We start from the raw sequence: 27,776 nt of genomic DNA on the forward strand, positions 1-27,776 counted from the left end.
CGGATCGCTCGGGCACACAGACACACCAATCGGATCGCTCGGGCACATAGACACACCAATCGGATCGCTCGGGCACACAGATACACCAACTGGATCGCTCGGCACACAGACACACCAATCGGATCGCTCGGGCATGTAGACACACCAATACGATTGCTCGGGCACGTAGACACACCAATTGGATCGCTCGGCACACAGACACACCAATCAGATCGCTTGGGCACGCAGTCACGCCAATCGGATCGCTCGGCACACAGACACACCAATCAGATTGCTCAGGCACCTCAAAAGCCAGTGTGCGATGTCTCAGTCTCCTTCATTTTAAACAGTGAACTCATTCTAAACATATATCCATGTGTTCAAAAATTGCCAGAAAAGTGGTCAGTTTCTGAGCAAACCATGGGTGTCTTTCGCAGGAGATCCAGGGACAAGATCACCTTCCTGCAATGTCATCAAATGGACTGGCTCCTTCGAGCCAGTGAGCTTTGTTGGAGAATGCAGCGAGCTGCAGCAATACACTGGGCTTTTGCCACATCATGGGCTGCTGCAATACACTGGGCTGTTGACCAAAGGCTGGCGTGCTGCAATACAGTGGGCCACTACAGTTGGGCAGGCAGCTGAGGTACACTGGGTCATGGCAATATAAAGGGCTAAGGCTGTCAACTGGGCTGCTGCCTCACACAGGGCCGCTGGAAGACAGTGTTAGGGAACCAATGACAGAGTCTCTCGGGACTCTGGAAACCTCCTGTTTCTCCCACCAGTGGAGAAGAGGAGAGAATTCGTTGGGCATCAGTCTCATGGGAAGATGCTGGCAGTGTCCAGGTAAACACAGTCAGGTTGATACTCAGACATAAAGAAATGGGAGGTGCACAGCTCTTGCAGCCTGCTCCTCTATTCAATACCAGCCACTCTAGTCTTCATCCTCAAGGCGACTTTCCTGTCTGATCCCCTTTGACCTCAATCCCCTTCCGCATCCGAAAATCAAACTGAGCTTACAGAGAACTGTTATACTCCCTAAGCCTGAGCAAAGACATTTCTTAAGTCAGCTGTGAATACGGGCACCCTATCTAGACAGTGAGACTGTCACCCCCACCACCTATTTGCAGCCCAACGAATGCCAGCACCTGTCTGGTCTGGTCCTGGAAGAATTTGATGTGTTTCGACCAGGTGGCCACTTTGTCCTTCAGAATCCCTGAGGCTTTCTCAACATGGTTCCAGGGTCACTTCAAAAAGTTGGGGGGGGGGGGGGCGGTCACTTGAAAGGGACTCACTTGGAGGGTCTAGGGAGAAGAAGCAAAGGTCCGGGACTAAGTTAGTCTGCTCCTGCATGCAGCAGGAGACACGCTGCAGACAGAATAAGGCGAGCAGCTACAGTCAGAGATTGCAATGGCCTGTTTGTTTGCATGCTGGATGGTTAGATCATTTTCCCTCTTCTTCCGCAGGATTGCTCCCAGATATCGCTGCATCTCTCCCCTCTCCCCTCTCTGCGTCAAACCCTGGCCAGGAAAGGAAGGATTAAAAATACCTTGATTTTGAATGCTCTCTTGAAGCCACTGGCAAAGAATCCTCCAAAGGGACCAATCAGAGAGGCGAAGGTAGAGAGGGCAATGCTGTGAATCTGGAAGGGGTACAACCGGATAGTCTCCTGCAGTCATGAAAGAAGAAGCACAGATAAGCCTTAGGATCAAATTTTTTTTGCTTTTTTTTTTGTAAAGTTGCAAAATTCTAGCCTTGAGGAGCCGAGCATCTGACCCTGTTCTGCAGACACATGCATTGAAGAATCGCTCAGCCTGTTATTTTATGCCCTTTCGGTTTCCTGGATTTCCAAAACTGTCTCCGACTGCCCGGCCCCTCAACATCAAAAACAAAAGCAGCTCTCAAAACTTCACTCGTAAAGTCACTGAAGACATACCGAGCCTAAAATGGACTGGGCCAGACACGGGATGCCGTAATCCTGGAGCTGGAACAGTTCTGATGGCTCACAGTCCACGGTGAAACTGTTGGCGTCATTGTTGAACTCAAATGGGCAGACAAAGTATTTGTATCCCGACATCACATAGGAAAGCTGCAAAATACAAACATACTCGAGAGTGAGAACATCAGGCTAAAGGCACAAACCCAGGTTAAGACTGCTGGCTCTACTCAGCCCCAAGCCTGTACCTCTATTCTCTTGTAACACTGCACTCAATGGTCTCGATAAAGTGACTGCAAAAATGTGACTCACATCACTGAGCAGTAACAGACCTCTCCAGCGGCCTGTATTCTAATGCATTGTCCAGCCAACTCACTAAAGGTTCCTTGGAATCACGCAATGATGGAGCACGTGAGGCCATCTGCCCACTTTCCCATGCAAGCCCTTTCGACAGCTAACCAACAAGCCCCTCTCCAGCAGATGTTTTCAAGTATCTGTACTATTCCCATGGGAATGTTCCCACTGAATGTGCTCCCTGTTGCCTTTTCAGGCAGCACATATTAACTCAGTACAACACTCATTCTCTCCAGCCCTCTTACTCTTCCACAATGGGTTCTGTGCGATTGGATATAGCTTCTCTGATTTATCCCAGCAAATTCCTTCCTCAATTTGAACATCTCTCTGCGAGGAATGATCCCAGCATCAGCAGTATCTCCCATTGCTGCTGCTGCTATAGTGAATTCACCTCTTTCTAACCCTTTCCCCATGATCTTTTCGATCACCCAGCAATCCTTCTCACATGAAGCAACTGCCTCTTGCACAGTAAGTGACTCATGCCCAGGTCTCATAAAACAAAAGGTGGAAATTCAGAGCAGAAAGCACTTTCTTGGTCATTCCCAAAACCATCTTGTACTTGCTCTGGCTTTTAACAGGTTGTTTTTCTTGACCACAAGGTTTAAGAAACACAAGTTCTGGTTGCTTAAAAAAAAAGTTTACAGAATCACGATTGCGTGGAGAAGTGATGTTGGCTCCATGCTCTTTGTCCTAACCCTGTACAAGGCGATTGTTTTATTCAATTCTTACCACAAGACCAAATAAAACAGTGGAGAAGAATCCTCCGATAAATCCTTCCCAGGTCTTCTTGGGGGACAACTGCAAGAACAGAGATATGAAAGACGTTCAGATCGTTTCTGCATTGAACAGGTTGCTGTCGGTTGCATGATTTTGGAACTTGTTCCTTGAAATTTTACTAGAAACTGCTTTGCAACTTGAAGTTCAGCTTGAACTCAAGGCTGTGAGCCACATGTGGGAAAGTGGTACTTGTGTGGGGAAGCATATGACTTGATGGGCCAAAGGGCCTTGTTTCTACTGAATAACTCTTATGAAGTGACTCCCACAAAACCTGACATGATACCAATGTGTCACACGTTTGTGTGCAAACAAACTGCGTCAGTGACTGGTTAGAAACAAGGCTGTTTCCCCTGTCTCCCTCCACACCCTGGTCTCAATCTCTTCAGTCCTGATCTGGGCCAGGCTGGACCTGAATTCAATGGAAAAGGTGTACAGAAGTGGAAGCCCTCCACTTTCGCCACATCACACCATGTGGAATTCCCTTTTAAACAGGATCCAATGGGTCTTGCATACTCCAGAGCTTCCCTAGCCATTTTCAGAGGTCCATATTGTTTGTTTGTCTTGATATGCTTCCCAGCATCAGGCCTAAACTTGACTGTGAGCAATTTCTATCTTGTCCTGCACTTCCAGCAAAGTAATCCATTCCACTGGGACTTCCCATACTTTGAGATGGTTACCTCATCTCAACACAGAAAGAATTCAAATGCTTCCAGCTTCTCTTCAACAAGTCTAGCGATAGGTCTGACAGATCCAAGCTGATGATTATGCCCGACATGATACGCCACCTGCCTTTCTTCAGGTAATTCCAGCAGCATATCCTTCTATTCCTTTGTCACACAAATCTGGAGCAGGAGAAGGTCAGTTTGCTCCTGTGGTTGCACCACCATTCGATGGCTGATTGAACTGCCACCTCGTATCCATATTCCTGTCTACCCCGTTTGCCCCCATGCTTTATAAGAATTGATCCACCCTTGGCTTGAAAACATTCAAGAATCCTGCTCCCAGCACCTTGTCAGTGAGGTAGTCCCAAAGACTTGCAATCCTCCTCAGAATTTTTCTACGCACTCTGTTCTTAAGTGGGCCACCTCTGGTTTTTAAACAATGACCCCTCACGTCCACAGTGTCCCTTACGTCTTTATTCGGTTTCCCCTTAAAGGTTTTGTCTCAACCACTCCATGAAATGGTGAGTCTCTCCAAGAGAGCTCTCATGCAGGGCATCAGCTCCGTCCAGTTTCCAGGATTAGAACTGACTCGTTCAGTGTGATTTCTATGAAAAACACAGAGATCCACTGGATGTTGTTGAAAGGGAATCGGAGATTTCTGTCAAAGTGTGATATGGCCAGGGTGAAGGGCTTTCAATTCTGCACATTTTATACAATTGGATTCAGACACAGCCTGGCCCATCTGCAGCGCAAGACAGCCCAAATGGACAAGAAGCTTGGTTCAACCCCATGCTCTGCCTTTCATCGCTCCAATCTGGGAAGCCTTCCATTTTCCCGGATCCCACTTCAGTGTCCCCATTTGTAAATCTATTGTGAACAATTTGTATTTGAGTCTGATGAGGCAATAAAAGATTGTTCCTTCCGCACCTGCAATTATCCATCTACAATTTTGATCAAGTAACAGTGGAATTATAAAATCCCTACAGTGTGGAAGCAGGCCATTTTACCCATTGACCCTCCAAAGAGCATCTCACCCAGACCTCACCTCCTACCCTACCCCTGTAACCTTGCATTCAAGTGCATCAGTAGGCCATGACAATTCACAGGCAGTCTGTCAGAGACCATACATTTTTATTTTTGGGACCGTAAACTGAAGTGGAAGTTGGACTGCTGCATAACTGACACACTAGGACAATTTTGCAACTTGCAACTAAAGTGCTGCATATTTGTGAGATGTTGCTTTTTGAAGCAGTGAGTGGGAGAATATGGCGGCGCAGAAATTCAGGAAATTCTGCCTGACGACAGCCCCCTGATGGGTTGAGCCGCTGACTGTCTGAAGCTGTAGGTGTCCGGGCAGCACAGAGAGAAATAATCCACGGCCTGCAAACGGAAGGCATCCATCTCCCCCTTCACCCACCCCCCACCCTACTGCCACCCCAATCTCTCCATCACTGTGGGACAAAGGCAGGGAGTCAAAACCACTCAAAACAAAGATTTGAAACCAGAAATGACTTCGATCCACCCGAATATTGCTGAATCAAAGAGCGACCAGCACCCAACAGAAAACAGAATGTCATCAGTGCTACAAACAAAAAAAAAATAGATTGAGGGAGACAATTTCACCCACTTTGAAATGTGGACTTGAGATCTTTGGAATTTTTTTAATCCTGTCTGTATTCCTTTTCTGCCCACAGTACCTGTGTCAAACTGTCTTAATTGTGAATGTGTGTGTGTGTGTGTGTGTGTGTGTGTGTGTGTGTCTCTGTCAGTGTGACAGAGAGAATGTGTGTGTGTGTGTATTTGGGATTTCTGAAGGGATATCATTAAAGTTGTCTGATAGGATTTCTCATGTACTTTCTTTGCTTTGCTATTTCTTAGGGTTAAGTGTAAAGGTTGAATATACAAGTTATTTTCTGTCGATGATGAGACCTGGTGTGAACTGCCTTTGCCCCGAGTGCCAGTTTGTCAGGCAAACTGGTCACCTGGCTGGTTTAGATTGGCTCCTTGCCCGTCTGAAATGGCTTGTGGAACAGTACGCAATGGTTAGCACACTATGCCCAGTTCCATTATAACACGTGTAACTTCCGCACTGGGTTCTAAGGTGAACATTCACTGCACATCAGCTTATGGGAAAGGAAGGCTTCTGAGTGCCTTCCCCAGTACTCCCAGCATCAAATACAATCAGCTGTAAAGGAGGAAGCACAGCCTAAAGCTCCCTCAACTCACACTGTGCTTCAGCTTCCAACAGAAGACCAGTCTGTGTGTACCTAGCTGCCGTGACTCATGGTAAATAGCAGACTGAGCTCACTGGTCAGTGCAAACTGGGACTGACTGAGGTGCCTGCTTCTCTGGTTGGAATTGATTTTAATCTCTGCAACATGAGGTAATGTGTGTTTGTCTCGTCACTGACCTTGATGAGGGGAGTTCGGCCAAAGAAGAATCCAAACATGTAGGCCATGATATCATTGCAAATCACACAGGAAATGGGCACGATGAACCTGAGAAACAAAGCAGAGGGAGCAACGGTCAAACAGTATGTGCTGAACAGGACAAGAGACCACTCAGAAATCTGCAATCTTTAAACCACATGGAAACCTCATCATATCAAGCGAGTAGCAGCTGAGAAATGTATTCTCGATGAGACGGCGCTCTCTGAAGCTGTGTCCCAGGCTGTTAAATGCAGTTCTGTTAACGTAACTCATGATCAGCCTACAGGTACCAGGGCTATAGTACTCAAGCAAGGTATTCAGATATGGCTGTGCAATGGCTTTGTCTGAGCAGGGAATGGACAGGCACTATCTGTAGGTTAGAACTTTTAGACCCGAATTAATTCAAGTTGAGGCTGCAGAGGAAGACAGGATCAGGGCTCATTTGGAGGCATGGTATTTGTATAACATCCTGCCGATTGGGACAGGGTTAGACCAACATTCTGTCTCTCAGGCTCGAGAGATGTTCCATTTGTCTTGAGCATGGAGTCGCTGGAATGCTCATGTGGCATTGAGGTTAAAAGTGCCTGAACATAACTGGATGACTCAAACCTTGAAAATTCCTTTCGGGGGATTAAATGGGAACATCATCTTTTTGACCTTGCCTTGAAACAGGAATTTCCGTGACATCCCGTTCCCAAGGATGAGAACCCGTGAATCTCGTGCTACTGCGAAAAGGGGATGCCTGATCTGATGTCTCACTGAGCTGGGCACAAGGGTGTGCCAGTCTGGCCACCCCTCAGTCACTGACTTCACCATCGGCTGGAACACTCAGCTCAGCTTCAGCCACTGCTGCTTTCTCCTTAACACTGACGGACACGGCAAAGAGCTGGAAAAGGCCGCTGCCGCCCACCCTCTGCCGGGATAAGGTCCAACTGGGCAGAACTGGGCGAAAACACAAATACTCCATGTGTGAAACCGGCACAAGCTGACACAATCCTGCGCGATGGAAACTGGATTGTGACCTACCAAATCATCCCATCAAACAGGTTGTGGATGATGAGGTGAGACTGCGTAACGACGATCAGCAATGTCACGTGGGTCCATCCAAACTAGGAAGGAACAAAGGACATCCAGTTAAAATGCTGAGGAGGCTTGTATTCCAAAGGCCAGAGCGCCAACACGTGTAACCAAGAGAATCGAGACAATTGAGAACTGTGCACGACTAGGGTTTGTCTGGGTACGTCCCACAATGGGCCTGATCCCTGTCCGTTCAGCAGTGGACAATCACACCTTAGGCAGCAAAGATAGTGGGATCAGCCACACTCCCAGGCAGTACCCTCCATCAAAGGCACTGGCCTCTCCCTCCCTCCCCACCTCCCACACTTTTGTTCTGCCACAGCACAATGAGCTGGCTGTCCTTACACATGCTCCCCCACATCCACACAACTGCACAGTTCTGCCTCAGCTTCAGGCATGTCCAAGACACTGCACAAATCACATCCAACCGGCAGGCTGGGATGACGCCCAGGAACTGGAGAACGTGGCACTTGCAAAGTCAACACAGAGTGTGTTTTCCCTGTGAACGCCAGGGGTTTACATACCATGTAGAACTGCAGTCTGTAATGCTTCTTCACCAGGCTCAGGACAAACATGCAGAATCCTACAAACAAAACAACAAGTCACTGTCTACAGCCTGCAAGCAGACCTTTGTCAACAGGAATTTAAATGAACAAGGACAGGTGGGATTTTAGGGTGCTTGCATACCTCTGGTATACGTTGAGAATGATCACTGAGGAACAATTTGGGCTGAGTTCACCGACTTCTGCTGGCTGTGATAAATCACGTTTCAACAACGTTGAACAGAAAAAGTGAAACCTGCAGCAAAGATCCAGGCCCTTCGGTCTGACAGATCAATGTCCACCTCGATGCTGCTCACCGTCCTTCTCCCACCTTACTTCACCTCACCCTATCAGCACGTCCTTCTAATCTACTCCTTCATGCATCCAGCTTGTGAGTTCACCTCAGGGACTTCTCCTGGCAGCAAGTTTCACACTGCCTCTGGTCAAAGAGGATCAGCTCAATTCCCAGACAGGATTATTGCCGATTACACAGTCGTTCCCAACTCCTACTCTCAGGTCATTGAGAAGCGAGTGCAGGATCAAGCTTGGGTGCAAATATCTCCCTGGATCCCCCTTCACCAGCCCTCCCTGACAAGCCTCAAACAGCTCATCCATATCACTGAGCTCCCATGGGGAAAACTGAGTCAAGAGGGAGCAGAATACGTTAGGGTCTGTTGTATTCAATTCCAAGAACGGTAACAGCTTCAAAAGAGAGGAGCAGAAGTTGCAAAGTTTAAGGACAAGTGCTCTTCATCTCTGAAGCTGGCCAGCCTCACACTGTTCTTTGGCTCTGTACCACCCTTTATCGCTAACTCCCAAAAGGCACAACAACTATATCACTCTCAATCCAAATTGATTCTGCCCCTTTCATCAGAAACTTCAGGGGAGATCCTGAACTTTAATCTCTTGTTCTTTTGGTTGAGTGAAACAGCAGTACACTAATTCAAGAGCTGAAATAACCTCAGACCACAACTTGCAACCCCAAAGTGTTCCTGCATGTTATCTATAACCTCAAAGAAGATTAGCTTTGGATGATCACTTTAAGAGGGACAGAAAGATGGTATCTGGGTCAAGTGCAGCACACAACAGATGGAAACACATTTCTGCTGGGAGCTGGTTCCAGTAAAAAAAAACCTTTGCTCATCACAGATTTTCCCAGCTAGAGTTACTGATTGAATAAGTGAAGTATTTGAGATGAAAGACAAGGCCATGGTTGGAAATACTGGGGAGAGACAGTCGGTAACCATCTGAAGTGTTGACTTGACATGAGAGAATGTCACTGGGCTAGAATTCCAGAGTTGCAGACTGATGTTCTGGGATCATGGGTTCATATCTTGCAATGGCATATGGTGACATTTGGATTCAAGAAAAACCTGGAACCAACAAGTAGTCTAGTGATGACCACGTACCCAGTGTTGACTTGTCCTGTTGACCTGTCGGTTCCCTCATATCCTCAGGGAAGGACAGCTATCATCCTTACCTGGTCTGCCCTGTGTGTGACTCCAGGCCCATAATAATGGGGTTGACTCTGAAGTGCCCTTGGGAATGGCTGAGGAAGATGCTCTACTCAAGGACAACAGGGAATGGACAATGGTGATCCAGCCAGTGACTCCCACATACCATGATTTATTTTAAAAATGAAGGCCTACAGGCAGATGGTACAAATGTCACTGAAAAGATTGTGTGTGTTCTGACAACCAATCTCCACTTTTAGCATCAAGTGGAACTTGTGTGCCATTTATCACAGACAGCCTGACACCAGCAGCTCCTATGGTAGGGGATCCATCTGACCTGTTTTACTCAGACCACCTTTCAAGGACCTGCTGTGCAAAAGGACAGTACAGGTCAACTGCAGACCAGGTTGGTTAGTTCTTGTTAACTTCAACTTCCAGATCAATGCTGGACACCTTTCTCTGTGTCTACATTTACCTGTATTTGTAAAATGATAAAAGCATCAAGTCTGGTGGGTGTCACCGTTGAGATGATGATTAATCTCTCTAATTCTATGATTCTAACAGCTTCCTTCCTGTCATACTGACATATCACCATATGTGCTGACTCAGTCTCTGTCTTGTATATTATTTGACCTTTCATTTATAAAAGATTCAAACAGCTACCCCACCAAATCCGATGAGCTCAGTCAGATTTTGAGAGTGCTGCCATTTTACACATGGTTCTCTGCTGATTGAGGAAATACAGGTTCTGTTATTTTCACAGATCGCGTCAGGTCAACTGAGACAAGCAAGCAATAATACCTGCCAGGTAAAGAGCAAACGAAATGAAACGATGGTATTTGCTCAAGATCCGCAGGGGCTCCTCCCTCTGAACCAGTGTGAAAAACGTGTCTGTTACCGTCTCCCCATAGAAGAAGTAGTTGGCACACAACAAGAAATACCTGCAAGAGAAAACAAGGTTAAACATTTTATTTGAAAACTCTTTAAGCAGGGTAAACCAAGCACTTTCAGAACAGGAAGATATTAGACAGTGTGAACCCATGGGGTACTGCCTTCCCGTAAACTGTGAATGCTTCCGGTCTGCGAAAGTTGCAATCTTAATATCATAAGATCATAGAATCCCTACAGTGTGGAAACAGGCCCTTTGGCCCAACAAGTTCACACCAACCCTCACAGCATCCCACCCAAACTCACCACCCCCATAACACACCTCACCTACACGTCCCTGAACACTACGGGCAATTTAGCACGGCCAATCCACCTACCCTGCACATCTTTGGACTGTGGGAGGAAATCTACGCAGACACGGGGAGAACGTGCAAACTCTACACAGACACTCGCCTGAGGATGGAATCAAACCCAGGCCCCTGGTGCTGTGAGGCAACAGTGCTAACCACTGAGCCACCACTTAGACATTGCTCACACCATCTCTCTCTGCTCCATACCATCCCACCCCAAAATTCTGTTTCTGTGCTCCTCCAATTCTGTGTTTCACACACAGCCCAGCCCCCATGCCATTTCTGTTGCCCCATCAGTGGCAGCTGTACCTTCAGCTGCCTCAGCCCCCAGCTCTGAATTTCACTCCCTAAACCTCCCCACCTCTCTTTCTCATTTTCTCTGTCCTGATTTTAGCCCTCCTTGGCGTCCACCCCTTCAGTTACATTTTTTAATCACCTGTGCCAATATCTTCTTGCGTAGCTCAAAGTCAAAGTTTGGAAAATAACACTCCTCTGTAGCACTTTGGGACTTAGTTATTCAAATATAATCTGCTGTTGTCATTTGCTCAGAAGTGATATTTGCAGCATATTGGAGCTGGGTAAATGATGACGAACCCAACTCAGTGAGGAACACAAATGTGTCCAATTAAATAATATGAAGAAGAGCACCAAGTCTTGAAAACCACCTCACATATAATGTCTCGTGTGGGTACCCCATGTCCTTGTCAACACAAGGTGAATTATTTAAAAAGTTTGCAATGCAAAGTCGATACAGTTAGGCAGCTGACAGTTCTGACTTTGCTGAGCTTATCTTAAACATGATCCCTGAGCTGGTCAGGTGACTAAAGGAGCACCAGATCTAAACTCTCTCAACTCAGGTTTAAACACTCAATGTTTGTACTGGAGTCAGACTATGACTTAGTTCATTTTTCAGGCTGAGCTTTTAATTCGAGACAGTTTGCATTGGGTGAGAACACAGTGTTTGCCTCCTCTGTGTGTGTGTGCATGGTGCAATGTACTCTCAGCACTGCTAACTACATGATTGGGGAAGGGATTGTTCAGGAGGAATGCAAGGAGAAGCCCGGAAGATTCAGTATGTTATTCATATAGTCAGTCAAGCACGTAAAATTTAGAATCACTGAAGTTTTTTTTTGCCAGGTCTCCAAAGGGGCTCTCTTATTGCTATCACTGATATTTACAAAGAACACATTTAGTACAAGATAACGTAGTGGGAAGTGCTCCCACTCACATGGGGTAAGATCTGTATTTCTTGATGATCAACAGGGCTGGGAAGAACAGATTTTCACTTCCACTCCCTCAATCCTACAGATGAATTTTGCATCACAGGTCAGTTTGTGCCAATGAAACAGTACGCCAACTTTCTCAGGACAAATGGTGACACAGTTGGAGGGGCAAGAGAGAGTGGAATTCTGATTTAAAACAAAAACAGTAAAAAAAACTTCTGGCTGCTTTCAGATAGTGACACGTGCACCTCAATTCCGATTTCTCACAAGGCCCCCAGGCTTAATTCACTCAGCAATGTTTTTTGCTTGTGCCTTTGTTCCTGCACTTTTGGCCAAATGCTTCTCAATGGGCTCACCAGCTCAGAGTCCGGAACCATGGCAGATGGTAAGAATGATAGACGTTGTAGCCGATGAGGATAATCTCATGAAAGCATTTGATCTGCACACAGAGAACCTATGAAAATAAAAGAAAAACAATACACTGTGATCAGTACTTGGCCTTCCAAGCCCATAAGCAGCAGTCATTGCCACATTTGATAATGTGCTGCACACTTTTAGTTGCATTGAGAGAGTAAATTCACCACTGTACAACAACTGGGAGGTATTTTACATGGGGTCGAAAGCTCGGAATGAGGGGAGGTCCTAGATGAACAAGGATTAATCTTCAGACGACAAATTTCCAGAATCCTTGAATCCCTCTGTGAATGTTTCCAAGTCCTACATGTGAGGTTGAGGGACAATTTGCAATTGCAGTTTATTGGGTACACAAGATCACCAAATGAAATCTGGTTTGAAACCCAAGTATTGCAGGGCATCAGCCGGGAAACGTCGCTATGAGATAATTATGCTGAAGGTCAAGATCAGATCAAATCCTTCCTGCTGCCACTGGCTTGAAACTGTTATCCCTTTAAAAATACATGCCCTCAAACTGCACAAAACAAACAGTCTGCAACACGGTGATCGTTAGAAATATCATTTCCAGTTACATTTTGTTAAAAGCTCTAAATACATTTGTTCAGTCTTAACTAAACTTCAAGTACCATGCTCACTGATTATTTCAGCATATGTCACCGCTCAGTGTATACTCATCTCTTCCATTGCTGTATCAGTCAAGTTTGTACGTTAATGTGCTGATCTTGCTCCAAAGTCTCTGATATTCCTCTAAAGTCTCTGATATTCCTCCAATATACTGCAAGCTGATGTTTTTGATGTTTTGATGTTTATAGTTTGTCTCTGTGTCAACAGAGTTTTTTGTAAAAAAAGTATATGGTTTGTACTAGGTCCTAAGAGATTGTTTTATTGATGAAAACATGGCTTTGTGAATCCTAGTACTTTGTGAATCTGTCTTTTTTTGAACCGGTCTAAGTCATTTGGCCCTGAGTTTAAATATCTTGTCTGTGCTGACACATTACTACCATCACCTCTGGGCTGGCAAGAGACAAAATCAGTGACCATTCCTTCCCTAACATACCATTCACCGAGTCACAATTTCGTGTGTGTTCATCTACTTGCGCAATAGATCACAGTAGCGGTACTCTGACAAACAACACTTCCCGCAATCAATTCCCCTCTGAGGAATGGCCCCCAGTTTTGGCTCGGTAGCATCACTCCTGCTTCTCAAGCAGCAGAAGGTTGTGGGTTCAAGGCACACTCCAGCCAGTTAAGCACACAATGCATTCTGACATTTCACCCAAGTTCTGCAGCATTTGCCAGAGGTGCTGTCATTCAGTGAATGCTTGAATCACTCAGAAAGCTCCAAGGCAATATTGGAAGAAACAACATGAGAATTCTCCCTTGAAAACAGTTCAGCAGATCACCTATCTCACTGCTCTTTGAGCTGGGATTTTGCTGTGTTGAAACGCACGCAGACGCAAACCGCATTGATATCCATAACAATGGAGACTCAATGTTAAAAGCAGTTCAGCGACTGGGCATGCCATGAGGTCCTGAAAGACGTTCTCGAAACGTCAGTCGTTTTTCAGTTGCCGTGGAGGGAGGGGTGTGAGACAGCAAATCTCAATCAATATATACAAGGTTACAAAATCATGATTTCCCGTGGAGGAAGGGAGGCTTCCTGCACACATGGGTACACACGCACTTAACTTGAGCTAAACAGGACTCCCGGAAATGAATGCTAAATACTGAAAAGGTTCGAGTTTTGAAATCAAAACAAAGTGCTGGAGAACCCCCCGCCCCGGATTCTGCCCGGCCTGCTGAGAGAGACACAGAGTTAACCACAGAGCATCCATGGAATCCCTACAGTGTGGAAACAGGCCCTTCGGCCCAGCAAGTCCACACCGACCCTCAGAGCATCCCACCCAGATCCATTCCCCAAACCCACCTAATCTACACATCCCTGAACACCACGGGACAATTTAGCATAGCCAATCCACCTAGCTTGCACATTTTTGGACTGTGGGAGGAAACCGGAGCACCCGGAGGAAACCCACGCAGACATAGGGAGAATGTGCAAACTCCACACAGACAGTTGCCTGAGGGGGAATTGAACCAAGGCCCCTGGCGCTGTGAGGCAGCAGTGCTAACCACTGAGCCACCGTGCCGCCCCCAGGTCTTTATTTTTTATCCTTTTGAGTCCAATGACTTTTCTACAGAAGACAAATTGACAGACTCATGCTTCTTTCTTTTGCCACAGATATAGGTAGACTGGCTCAGTTGTGTTCCTGTGGAACAAGTTTGTTCTCATTGACAAGAAAAGAGATGACGTACACTTTACATTTCCAAATCAATGCACGTGTGCAAAGTGCAGCACTGAAACTTACTATCATCATGAGAACCATGGGGCCGAGATAGATGATGAGGAAGAAGAAACTGATCATGGCCAGGGTCAGGATTCCTCGCACCCACCAGTTCTTCCATCTGTCAAAACAAAGGAGAAGAGTTTTACAATTCCAGCATCAAGGAATCTAAACAAGTCACGTGCTGTTCCTCAACCCAATTCCGACTCCCTGTGACCTCACTTATTTCCTCATCGAGGTCAGCTTGGCTTACGGTTAACACTCTCCCGTTGAAGCTCAAGCTGTAATGGACTGAGCTATAAAATGGCTCCACCGTTCCCCGGCACCTCCTGTCCCCAGCTGTCTCCCTAATGGAGCCTAGCACCTGAACCCAGTCCTGACTGTGGTACTCAGTGTCGGCTAGATGCCTCAGAGTGAGATGTTAAACCAAATCTGTTGACATAAATGATTCAAAGGGCGTAGCCAAGGTTTATCAGGTCACATTCAAAGCAAGCAGAGAACTGGGTCCCAGCTCTTGAGGAACAGAATTGAAAGACAGAAGAAATTCAATTTGGAATGAAACTTGCTTAGGACACATGGCATACTACGCAACATTCTGATCATCGTAGGATTAAAAGGGCAGATAGGCAGTGGATTAGAGAATATCTTGAGAATGCTAGCCACATTCTAAGGAAAAGGTGAACAGAGCAGCGATGTTGCCTCTCAAAGGTGGAAAAGGTCTTGAGCATTATGAAAGGAACTGCAGGAAGACAGAATGAGATTTCTCCCCCTTGCAGAGAAGACCAAAACTGGACGCCACAATTAGAAAACAGTCACACAAAAATCCAGTCGGAAATTCACTGCAACGTTTGTTACCCAGACAGTCAACTGCATGAGGGGAATAAGATAGCTGGATTCAGGGGGAACATAGGAGATCCTTACTGCTTCATCTGGGCATACTAATACAGTTTCATCAATGGAGAGTGGCAGGAGTACGATACTGCACAGTATTATCAGAATGCATCAGTTGGGCAGAACCTTAGAATAATTCCACGTATGTCAGCTCTCTCAAGTCACTATCCAAGATCCCACAGAGCAATGCAAAGATGAACAGGAGAGTTTTCTCAGTGTCCAAAGACGTCGGTAAGGCACACGGAAGGGGAGGTGTAGTGATTCAAACAAGGTCGGCCAGGTGGATCTTACTGGTTACCAGCTCCCTGCTTGGGGCTGTTAACCTGGTCCAATCAGGGAGCCCTGGCTGACAAACAGGAGTGTCAGGCATCCTGTTCACTCTGGCTCTGAGGAAACCGGATCAGTGTCAAAGATCCTCCACATGTAAATAAAGGGTGATGTGGTGATGGGATACTGGGCCTCCGTGGAGTTAGTTCAGGAGGGGACTGAAAGTCCACTCGCAGGGAGTTCAATTGTTGATACAAACTTCCTGTCTGTGCTATTCAAATGAAATTGTCTTGCTCCTTCATTTTTTGCAGAAGTAATGCTCACGGCATTCTCATCAGAGTTTGTGATTGATCGGTGTCTGAGGAATTTCATCCCCAAAAAGGCAGCTGTTTTCAATGAAATTGATCAACCTCCCAGCTCAAGTGCAATGGAGTCACACTTGATACAGGTTGCAGGGTAAAAGTGTATAGATACCTAGTGATTGAGCCTCGGACAAATGCCACAGGCTCATCAACAGCTTGCATGATTGAGATCTGTCTAGCACCTTCAACATTCATTCCTTCACCAACACTAAATACAGCAGCGTTACCATCGATTCAAGGCTCCTTTGGTAGTGCCTTCCAAACCTGCGACCACTTCATACTTTATAGTCATCGCATGGATTGGAGACTCTTTGGACAGAACCATGCAGCCTCACCTGTCTGGTTGGACAAGGGCAACAGATACATGGGAACACCACCACATCCAAGTTCCCCTCCAAACCACTCACCGTCCTGACTTAGAAATATCTTGCTGCTCCTTCATTGTTGCTGGGTCAAAATCCTGGAACTCCCTCCCTAATGGCACTGTGGGTGTACCAATTCCCTCAAGGACTGCAAGGAGGCAGCTCGCCACCACCTTCTCTAGAACAATTAGGGATGGACAATAAATGCCAAACTAGACAGAGACACCCACATCGGGTAAAAGCAGCAAACCAGACTGTGAGAGTCTCCAAAGAGGGAGGGGGAACCAGCAGGGGAATGAGTCTAACTCATCAGCTTGTTCAAATGGCTGGTACAGGTCAAAATAGCTCCTAATGTGCTCCATTTGACTTGTGTAAAATGTTGAGATTTTAGCTTAAAAGGAGTGTTTGTTCCCATACTTGAGAAAAAATTTGGTTAATCCCAAGTCACCAGGCAGGAAAACCGCATAATCTCCTGTTTTTTTCATCTCATCAAAACATAATTCACATGTTTGGCTCATCAGGAAAATCAGATTTTACAGGCATGTAAAGTGAACTCTGCACCTAGTTCTGTCAAGTGGGTTAACTTAATATTATCCCCATACCGTTTCAGATCACTCTATATCACAAGCAAAAGGGCCAAGTGTGGCAGTGCACTGCAAAACCCGAGACAGAATGTAAAGTGTTAGCATTGCTAAGAATACTACACCTTGAAGACAGGCCCGACAGTGCCTTATTCAACACCTCTGGAGTATTATCAACAGAAGGAACAGTGTCCGCACTGCCCGAGTCCAATTTCGCATCACTTCCAGAGGTAGTCGACTCTGACTCCTGTACACAAATAAAATAAAAACAAGGACGGTTATTGGAGATCCGAATGAACAGAAAATATTGGAATCACACAGCAGGTCAGCCAGCATCTGAAAGAAAGGTGCATGTTTCTGCTGAGGGATTCCCCCACTCGACATGTCAATTCCTATAGGTACACCACTTCCAGATGCTGACAACGCTGCTGTCTAGTTCCACCATCTTTATGGGCTTGTTTTTCAATGGTTAGGTTCACAAGTTCAAGATAATTCACCACAGTTTGCAAAGAAAGAAAGTCTAAACTGTTACTCTTTATGATTTATCAAGGGACCATGATCTGTGGGGGTGGAATGAGTCAGAAGCAGTGCACAGGATGCTTTGACATGGGCTCCTCCATGCTTCCTGTACTGCTTTTGACTGAATTTGGGTAAGAGAGGGGAAGGAAGCCTTCCATCCTCATGACAAGGCTTTCCTCCCTGGCCCACCTTGTCTCACCATCTGTTTGTACTGTATCTGGCACACCACCTTCCAACATTGCAAGTCAGGCTGCCAGAAAATCAGCAAACAGTCTCCAGAGGCAAGTTTCAAAGACACGGAAAGAGAGTGGGAATTCGGGGACAGGAACCAGTCAAAGCAAGATCCCATGGCCGAGTAAGGTTTGCTGGCTGGAGGCAGACGGGAAAGGAATTTTGAGCGCATCCAGAGGTGATCCATAAGGAAAACCAAACTTTGTGCTCCACTTGTGTGATCTGGAGCAGACATCCAGAGGGAATCCAGACACCAGGCTGAGGATAGTTTCAATTCCTGTTAAAGAGTTATACAGCACAGAAACAGACCCTTCGGTCCAACTCATCCACGCCAACCAAACTAAACTAGTCCCGCTTGCCTGCATAGTGAATGAAAGGGATAAAATTATGAAGGATTTTGAGAAGCAGACAAGGAAGACTCTTCCCTCAGGTCCAGAGTCAGCAGTTTTAAAATCACCATCAACATCTTTATTTGAGCTTTTCAGGCAAAATGTGGAATGAATATCCAAAGCAGAGGCAACAGACACACAACTTCTTGCTTAGTTCAAATGGAGAAAGACCTCGCCCAAAATACTTAAATCATTCAACAACTATGAGCACAAATTTTTTCATTAAGGCATTCTGATTAGGGGTTCCGAACAATTTTTGGCCAACGTGTATGTTATAGCTCTAAATTTTTTGCTTGGTATGTCAATAGCAAACAAGTGTCAATAGCAACAAGGTGCATTCTGGTTCTCTGAAGCAGAGAACTCCCTGTTTCATTGAAGTAACGAAAATGAACCAGCTGTAATACAGACAATGTAGTTAAGGAGCATGGGCAGCTTCTCATAAAACAAGTCATCCTTGAAGATGCATCAACCACCAACACACACAAGTTACAATGCCTCCGCAGGCATCAAAACCCCGTAGTCCGCGTCTTGGGGCGCATCTGAACAGACCTCAAACTTTTGTCATCTTCATCATGTGGTCTTACTGACGAACCCATAGGCTGCATCTCCACGGGTGGGAACACACTGCCAGCCTTGGCCAACCTGGGGTCAAGAGGAGGCATAGCCCTTGTAGGGTGTCGGTCAAAGGGGTCAGTTCCAGAAGCACGGCTATCTGAACGCTCACAAACCATTAAACCTGAAGGAGGAAGGCCATCTTGAACATCATCTTGGGTCAGATGTACACAAACATTTTTAAAAGCACAAGGCAGCTACACTTCACAAAGGGAAGGTGCAGAAGCTGGACATTAGAAATAGGCCTAGAGTGTCACCTGCCATACACAGCCCATGGGTGAACCATTGGTTTTCAATCCACCAACAGCAGCAAGGAAGGCCACTCATGTTTCTCCAGCCTCTTGAGACAGGGCGAAGTCCTGAGGGCAACAGAAGCAGCCTGGTGGTCAAAGGATTGAGATTTCTTGTGAAACATTTGAAGCTAAAAGGATGTCAGGTAGCAATGCCTGCGAAAATGAAAGGAAATAATCATTTGTGGTCTAACTGTGGGGAGAATATGAGTCATAAGGTGCTTCTGACTGAGATGGAAACAAGCACGTGTACTTCCAAGCAGCTTCACACTGTTTGTCACTCCAACTGCTGGGCTTGGACATCTGTCTGCTCCATTTCCAGGCGGAAGCTTGCTTTCTCTGCCTGGACTATCTTGCTCAAGCTGGTATTTCAAATGCCCATGCTGCTCTTTCCTTCTGCACTGATTGGACCCAAATCAAGATCTTACTTCTCTGACTTGTACCAGGCTAGGAACCAACTGATGCAGGGTCTGCGGTTAAATCGCAAGAGAAATGGAAGCTAGAACTCCCACCCTCAACATCTCGTTCGTTCCATGTCCTGTCCCACAGCCCGTCACTTCTCCTGGCACTTTCCCATGCAAACCATACTTATGTGAATACAGTCAATGTCAACAGACTGTACAGGGAAAGCCAAAGCTTGTCCTGCGCTCAGCCCCAGTTCATAGGGCAACACAGCAAAATGATCACAAGCCTGAGCTGCAATCAGTCAACTCAGCACAGACCACAGAGCGAACCTCCAACCTCTCGGCCCAGGCCCTCATGCTTCCCAAGCCCTCAGATGCATGCTTTGCTAAATGTGGCTGGAGTGGGGAGGGGGATCACTCTCCAGTTCATTATCAATTTCACTTTGGTCCCTTTCTTGAGGGAGGATGGATTTGCATTGGAGGCAGTTCAGACAAGCTTCACTGGAAATAATTTCAGAAATGAAAGGTTTATCTCATCAGAAGAGACTGAGCGACTTAAGCTTATACTCTCTGGGTTGGAGAAGGAAGAGACGACATTCAATAAGCTGTTAAAAGTGACGGACCAAGTAGGCGTAGAGCAGATATTTCCCATTGAGCAGGAACCTAGAACTACAGGTCACAGTTTTAGGATAAAGAGGGTCACAGATTTAAAACAGATTTGAGAAGAAATTACTTCTCTCAAGGGTTCTGAATCTGTGGAATTCATGTCCCCAGAGTGGAGTGTATGCTGGAATACTGAACAAATCTAAGAAAGAGATGGATAGATTTTAATGGATTAAAGGGTGACGGATAGCAGGCAGCAAAGTGGAGTTGAGGCCGAAATGAGATCAGCCACGATTGTATTGAATGGCCAAGCAAGCTCAAGGGGCTGAATGGGGTATATTCCTGTTCCTGGTTCTTATGTTCTCATGTAAATAATACAAATGTTTCAGATGCTTGTTACAAGACCAAAATATCTCTAGTCATCTTCAATGCAAGGCACTGAGAGGTCAAAACCATTACGTCAAATACCAATTATCTGATTTAGCATCGACTACATTCCATAGCAAAGACTCCTAAGTAAATTACCCAGTATGGAATTCACAAGAGCGGATAATAAGCCCTTGTTTTTCAAAAAAGCCACATTGGGAGAGGTCAGAGCTTGCACCACTAAGCTTCCCAGCTTTATAACTGTCTTATAAACATGTGTACCTTACCCTCCTCTACAAAACGGAGCACCATGACCAAGCCTGTTTGTTACAATATGCCTTCCCCCCACAGCAACAACTACACCCCCCTACCCTTCCTGCCCTCATCATTATCAGTGTTAGTGTGTTCTTTAATCATGCCCCATGCAGCACCGAACGCAAAGTGTTGTGATCTCAATTCCACCTTTCGCCAGCTGCATCCCACTCTGTCAGTGTTTCCGATGCAGCAATGCCATCTTAACTGGCAGCCTCACCACAGGTCAACTGAACTTCTTCCTTGTCATGCCCAGCTTCAGACCATAATAGCACCCAGAATTTTATCTAACAATCTTCTCAGGCAGAATGGGAAGGCAGGTTCTCAGATCTGGCTGCTATCCTGCCTCGTCATACACTGCTGACAGTGAGGCAACTGAATCACTGCTCACGTGGGGCCAGTATAACATTCAGCAACAAGATTTAGTCAACATGACTCAGTGTGAATCGTAGGGGAATGCTATTTTAAAAGGAGCGAAGGCGAGGACCAATTCATGCCTTGAGTTTAAAAACATCAGACAGATAAATGTGGCACAAAGTCACTCCACAAAAATGGAACCCATTATTTTCATTCCATGTGTTCATGATTTGATCACTGTGTGATTTAACCTGAACTGCCGGTATGCAGTTTGGAGCCAGAGGCCAGTGGAAAAAGCTGCAAGTCCATTGCAAATACAGACTGGATTCATGTCCATGTCCCCTGCAGTTTCCTCTCCACTGGAGGCATGGGCTCTTGCAAGCTGCCCGACCAGCTTGTCAAGTCAGAGTCAAGCAAATCCCAGCAGGCTATTAGGCAATAATGGGTGTCACAGCCAAACCCAGTCTCGCCCTCCTCCTCGTAAAAGTTCAATACGCACAACTGCATTTGGGGCAGGATCTGTTCTATCAGGAACACGGCATCACAGACAAAATGGTGGGTGATGTTGCAATGCCACCGAGTCAGAAGGTCTCAAACCAAAAGGAACTATGCTTCAGTCAGTGTCATTCAGAACATGCCTCGGAGTCTAAAGGGTGCGGGTTCAAGGCCCACACAGCCCAGGACTTCAGGCAAAGAACTGAAGCTGTGACAAATGAGGGAGGTGCTGAGACATTAGCCCAAGTCCATGTCTGTTCTCAACAGTGTATTAAAACATCCAAGGGCCCTATTGTGTAAAAGGAGAAGCATAATTCCCGACAGTGTCCAGTCCAATATTTATCTTTCGATGATCTTGCCATAAACAGGTTATGCATTTGTTATGTCACATTTGTGTGTGTGTGGGAGCTTACTATGCACAAACTGTTTAGCTTGCTTCTGACAATGGATTGGGAAATCTACTGGAGCATTCCGAGAAGGTGGAAGGGGTTACATAAATGCAAGTCTCTCTCTGTCCAGAAAAAATTGCGTCATCTGGCTGGCTTTAAGAGCTGAAGTTACAATGTTTAATCTGTTTATCGCTGCACATTAGAAGCCCATTAATTATTTCTTTGAGATGTGAACTAAAACAGCAGTAAAATGAACATCTGTGAGGAGATGCGAACTTTGACTTTCCACAGATGCTAAGTGGAAAACATAATAATGAAATCTCATTGGCAGTGACATTTCTTCACTGTATGATTTAAGAGAGAAATGTAAGTGAGCAGATGATCTTAAACATCAGACTGAACAGTTATGCAGGCACTGAGGACCCTGTATGACCCTCTGATTCCTTCTCAGTTTCTGGCTTTCCATAACTTGTTGATCCTTCCTTTTTGCCCTTCGTCAACACCACCTTCGGTGCCTGATTCCCTTGTAAGAAGGATCATAAATTCACATGGGCCAGCTGGCTTTCACAATCTTGCTTTGCTGCCAGCTGTTTGACTGTGGAGTGTATCAAGCCCTCAGCTCTGCACACTGAATCACACCAGAGTGTGCAGTGACCTTTGCTGCAGCTGCTACGATAGAAAAGGGATTGTGTATTCCAATATCCGAGTTCCTTGTTTCCAGGCTTTGTAATTGTGCATTGATGTCTTTCATCTCCAAGATGTGAAACTTATCAGTCAGGTGTAAATCAAAACAGGAGGCATCAGTTTCAGCAACTTTTGATAAGATGTCGATGTCAGTTCAGATAATGTCACTTGTTCTATGGTTTCACATTGCTAAGTTAACCTTCAGGGTCAGCTGATTTCTGTGGCCATTTTAAGTTGGTGTACTTACCTTATCAAAACCGCTTCAGTCCACAACGATTCCAGGCATTAAAACCAGATGGTGGGAATTTGAAAATCGATGGTCTCTATCACGATTGTGACCAACACATTGTCCCATGTTCCGTCGTAGTGAACTTTAAGCAGCTTCCATTGCAGTGAGTTGGGGATAACGCTCAAGAGTCTGACTGTTCCAATCTGGATATGAGGCAGTGAGGGTACAAGGGATGAGCGCAGCAATCCTTGCGACACTGTCCAACAGGCTGACTAGGGTAGAAATGCCACAGCTTCTGGCACTCACAGAGAAAACTGTTTGGGGAACAGCTTCCTCCATGTGTCCTCTGCAATGTCACCGTGTTTATCAACAGATCCAGTTTGGACACCCACCAGATGCCATCAGTGCATCAATGAATGCATCGGCTTGTCAGCTTCTGCTAGTTCTTTAGCTTCATCTTAGTTTCAGCAAGATCCTGGTCACTGCTTGCACAAGATCATCATGATTGACCTCTCGGGCTAATCTCAATTCACAGCAGCCAGCAGCAACTGCCCTCAACCCCAATAACCACACGGAGATCAAATCTTTTGTGGCTAATTATTCTCAGTATTGATTACAAGCCAAGATGACAAACTACAACAAGGTCTAGTGACCTCAGAATGTAAATGTTCTCGTTCTGATATTATCAATGCCTTCAGCTTCTGTGTATAACAGAGCACTTCATTTGCCTACAATGCTCTTGGACTGAAAATTTAGTTTGAAGGTCAGTTTCCTGAGAGACAGGTAACTGCTTGTGAAGAGATGACCGTGGTTTGCCTGTTCACTCTCTCACAGTCAACATCAGTGTGCATGAACCATCGTAATGCTAATCCCAGCTCAGCAAGACATCTCCTTCAACTAATAACAACGTATTCACATCTCAAGAAACAAACCAAACCTCTGGAGTTGAGTTTCAAACCTTCATTTCCCATTCGAGTTGCTTTCCTCCCCCCAACAAAGATAAGCTTCAAAATGGAAAACATTGAAGGAATTTTCCTCAAAATCAACTGGTTATAACACATTAAAACAGAAGCTTTTTTTGTTGCATTTGCACCCCAAGATGTTGCAGCAGAATTCAGCCTATCAGCCCAGACTCTGTTCTGCCATTTGATCATGGCTGATATGTTTCTCAACCCTATTCTCCTGTCTGCTCCCTGTATACTTGATCTCCTTAACAATCAAGAACCTACCCATCTCTGTTTTAAATAAACTTAGTGAATGACCTCCACAGCCTTCTATGGCAATGAACTGCCCAGAATCACCAGCCTCTGGCTTTAGAAATTCATCCTCATCTCAATTCTAAAGGGTCATCCCTTCACTCTAAGTCTGTGACCTCGGGTCCTAGTCTCTCCTACTGTGGAAACATCTTCACCACATCCACTCTACCCAGGCCTCTGAATATTCTGCAAGTTTCAACGAGATCGCCCATCATCCTTCTAAACACCATCCAGTACAGACCTATAGGCCTCCCTGGGATCATTCTTGTAAACATCTTCTGGACCCCCCTCTAACACCAGTACATCCTCCCCTATATATAGGGTTTAAATTCACATTTAAGAGAAAATGAGCAAAGTATAGCGATGTTGGAAACCAAGATCAAGATTGAAATTTGCAAACAATTTCAAAGCAATCAATTTTTTTCAAAAACAATTTCTTTGACCAACGCAAAAAAAATTGAACTATTGGCTGTTTAGAGACATGAATGAATCAAATGAAAGACGGCGGCATTTTCCCTTATTTACAACATCCAAAAGCAGGCAATGTGAAGCTAACAGACAACAAAGAGAACATGCTCAGGATCTTTGAGACGAGACATTTCGAGCTGAGATAACGATATGGGATGTGTCCCTCAACAGGATCCTAATGTGCAAACAGTAGCAGGCACAGTACCTGATGCAAGAAACACACATCCTCTGACATTAAAAAATCCACGTGGCCTGTATTTATGAGGCCAGCCACAGATACCATCATACCCAGTTGGTCATCTCACAAGGTAAACAGAGTCAAAGTGGAGGGGAAAAGGCACAGGATCCAGCATCAAATCACCCAGCTACCCAAATAGCCAGTAAAAGCAGGCCATCAGGCACTTGCTGTTCACTTCGACAGGACTACAACTGAAAAGCAAAGGAGGGTCATTCAGTTCCGATGAAGAGTCACCTGGACTTTAAACGTTAGCTTGGTCTGTCTCCACGGAGGCTGCCTGACCTGCTGTGATTTCCAGCATTTTTCGTTTTAAGGACAGTTGTTCAAGTTGCCTTAAAACTTAGCAGGACAGCAGCTGGGAGGACTTTGCACTGTCTTGGACTCCATGCTATCAAGGGATGGAGGAAGGTTGAAAAAAGACTCACTAGGATGGTACCAGGTCTGAGAGGTAGCACACATGGGGAAAAATTGAACAGACTGGAGCTCTCGTCCCTTCGAGAAAAGGCTGAAGGGTGACTTGACAGAGGCTTTTTGGGATGAGATCAGCAAGATCTTCTGTCACTCAGTGGGGGAAACCACAAGTAGGGTCCACCAATCTGCGAGGGTCCAAGAAATTCAATTGGCAATTATATCAATACTGTGCTCGAGACTACAAAGTACAGGATATGTTGCAAACTGCTGCTAAGATCATCAACATAAAACTCATTCCGAAAACTTCCACGGGTCACTTGTGAAAAATAAATCATCAGAAATTTTTGGAACCCAACGCATGAATGAAGAAAACTTCATGTGAACCTGCCTAAAGCCGATATACAACAGGAAATGTTGCTGCTGTCAGATAAATTTCCTTGACAATTGCACACACGTTTACCCTTCTCTAATATACCTAGTTTCACAGATCAGTCACCATTGTGTCTACCTTTGAATGCTGCTGTTCTCAACCTCATACAGCCATACAGCACAGAAACAGACACTTCAGTCCAACCAGCCTATGCCGAACATGTTCCCAAACTAAACCCGTCCAAATGCCTACATTTGGTCCATATCTGTCCAAACCTTTCCTTTTCATGAACTTATCCAAATGTATTTTAAACGTTGTAACCGTAACTGTATCCACCACCTTCTCTGGCAGTTCATTCCAGACAGGAACTACTCTCTCTGTAAAAAAATAAAAAATCGCTCCTCATGTCCTTTTTAAATCTTTCCCCTCTCACCTTAAAAATATGCCCCTAGTTTTGAACTACCCCGCCTTAGGGAAAAGACCTTTGCTATTTACCTTATCTATGCCCCTCAGGATTTTATAAACCTATAAGGTCATCCCTCAACCTCCTCCGCTCCAGTGAAGGGTGGCATGGTGCCTCAGTGGTTAGCACTGCAGCCTCACAGCCCCAGGGATCCGGGTTCGATTCCACCCTTGGGCAACTGTCTGTGTGGAGTTTGCACATTCTCCACCGGTGTCAGCGTGGGTTCCCTCCGGGTGCTCCGGTTTCCTCCAAAGATGTGCAGGGTAGGTGGATTGGCCATGCTAAATTGCTTGTAGTGTTCAGGGATGTAGAGCTTAGGTGGACTATAGGGAGGATAGGTCAGTGTGGACTTGTTGGGCTGAAGGGCCTGTTTCCACACTGTAGGGATTCTATGATTATACACAATGATCAAAAAAGTCCCAGCTTATCCAGCCTAATTATACAACTCAAACCCTCCATTCCTGGTAACATGCTGGTAAATCTTCTCTGAACCCTCTTCAGTTTAATAACATCCTTCCCATAACAGAGCAACCAGAACTGCACACAGCATTACAAAAAGGTCAACATGCTGTATAACCTCAACATGACATCCAAACTCCCACATTCAAAGGCCTGAGCAATGAAAGCAAGCGTGCTAAACACCTTCTTAACCACATTGTCGATCTGTGACGCAAATTTCAAAGAATTATGTACCTGAACTCTTAGGTCTCTCTGTTCTACAACACTACCTGGATCCTACCATTAATTGTACAAGTCCTGATGTTTGTTTTTACCAAAATGCAATATGTTGTGTTTAACCAAGTCTTTGTCTAAAACAGCCCTCAAGATATCCCATGTCAAACCATGAATGAGATTTCATTCTCCCGAGTTCTGTCAGAGTTGAAGGGACAAAGTCGTTGACCCTTACCTCCTCCACTTGATCCTTTGACAACGTGGCTCACTGTCACTTTGCTGAAATCACCTCCAGAAGGACAGGGATTCAAGACTCAGCAGCCCCAAATACATCCCAGGTCTACCAGGCATAATCACAAACTGTACTCCTCTCAGATTCACTGATTGGTAGACTGGTTCCATCAGACCCATTCCAGACTCACAGCCAATTCGGATTCTCTAACAGCCATCCCACACACCATCTGACATTGTCCATCCCAGAATTACATTCTGGATACAATATGTCGATCTTGCTGATGAGTGGGATTGGGTCAAGAGGGCAGGTGTGGAGCATGGGATGGGAGTGTTTTGAGGATCCGTCTTGGGGAAGGACAGACAAGGTGGTTCTGTTTGAAGGAGGGGCTCGTATCTGAAAAGATGAGCGCAGATGTTGCTCGGGGATAGTCTGGGCAGGGATGTGTCTGGGTGTTGCGGGTGGTTAGGCATTGGGGACGGTGATGCATCTGGGAGCGATGAGGGAAAGGGGCATGTGTTTGGTAGTGAGGTACGTTGCTAGAAGTCCACCTGGACGATGGTATGACAGAGATGGTGATGTGTCTGGCAGTTTGGGGCAATGAGTTGAGGCAGGGGTGCTGAAATCTCTGGGATGTGTGAGTCCTGATGTGTCTGGAAGTGGGTTGGGGCAGGGGGCATGATGTGTCTGAGGGTGTGGGGTAGGGGGTGCAATGGAGGAAAGGGGAGACAGTACAGATGATGTGCCTGGTGTGGGCGGTGGGTGGGGGGAGGGGCAGTCACTGGATGGAAGGGTTGATGTGTCAGGGTGGTGTAGGTGCAGTTGATCGTCAGGTGAGGGTGGGAGGGATTTGGGCGTCACGGCAGTCATTTGGGTGTGGCTGATTGTCTGGGGGGAGA

The 27,776-nt window shown here is 45.8% G+C and overlaps 1 protein-coding gene across 1 annotated transcript in view; it reads right to left on the bottom strand.

Annotated features, from left to right (window-relative positions):
- LOC109919936 (CDP-diacylglycerol synthase (phosphatidate cytidylyltransferase) 2) overlaps window positions 1-18,757 on the bottom strand; it is a 21,926-nt gene extending 3,169 nt beyond the window's left edge. The window contains exons 1-11 of the mRNA XM_048618513.1: window positions 18,611-18,757; window positions 17,013-17,134; window positions 14,449-14,545; window positions 12,025-12,122; window positions 10,009-10,148; window positions 7,736-7,794; window positions 7,161-7,243; window positions 6,116-6,203; window positions 2,996-3,064; window positions 1,913-2,065; window positions 1,526-1,645 (exon numbers count right to left, since the gene is read on the bottom strand). Of these exons, the coding sequence (XP_048474470.1) occupies window positions 1,526-1,645; window positions 1,913-2,065; window positions 2,996-3,064; window positions 6,116-6,203; window positions 7,161-7,243; window positions 7,736-7,794; window positions 10,009-10,148; window positions 12,025-12,122; window positions 14,449-14,545; window positions 17,013-17,134; window positions 18,611-18,757 (1,176 nt within the window). The remainder of the gene's footprint in view (window positions 1-1,525; window positions 1,646-1,912; window positions 2,066-2,995; window positions 3,065-6,115; window positions 6,204-7,160; window positions 7,244-7,735; window positions 7,795-10,008; window positions 10,149-12,024; window positions 12,123-14,448; window positions 14,546-17,012; window positions 17,135-18,610) is intronic.
- Window positions 18,758-27,776: the final 9,019 nt, after the last annotated feature.

Source organism: Rhincodon typus, chromosome 40 (genome assembly GCF_021869965.1).
Source record: "Rhincodon typus isolate 14 chromosome 40, sRhiTyp1.1, whole genome shotgun sequence".
NCBI classification, from domain to species: Eukaryota; Metazoa; Chordata; class Chondrichthyes; order Orectolobiformes; family Rhincodontidae; genus Rhincodon; species Rhincodon typus.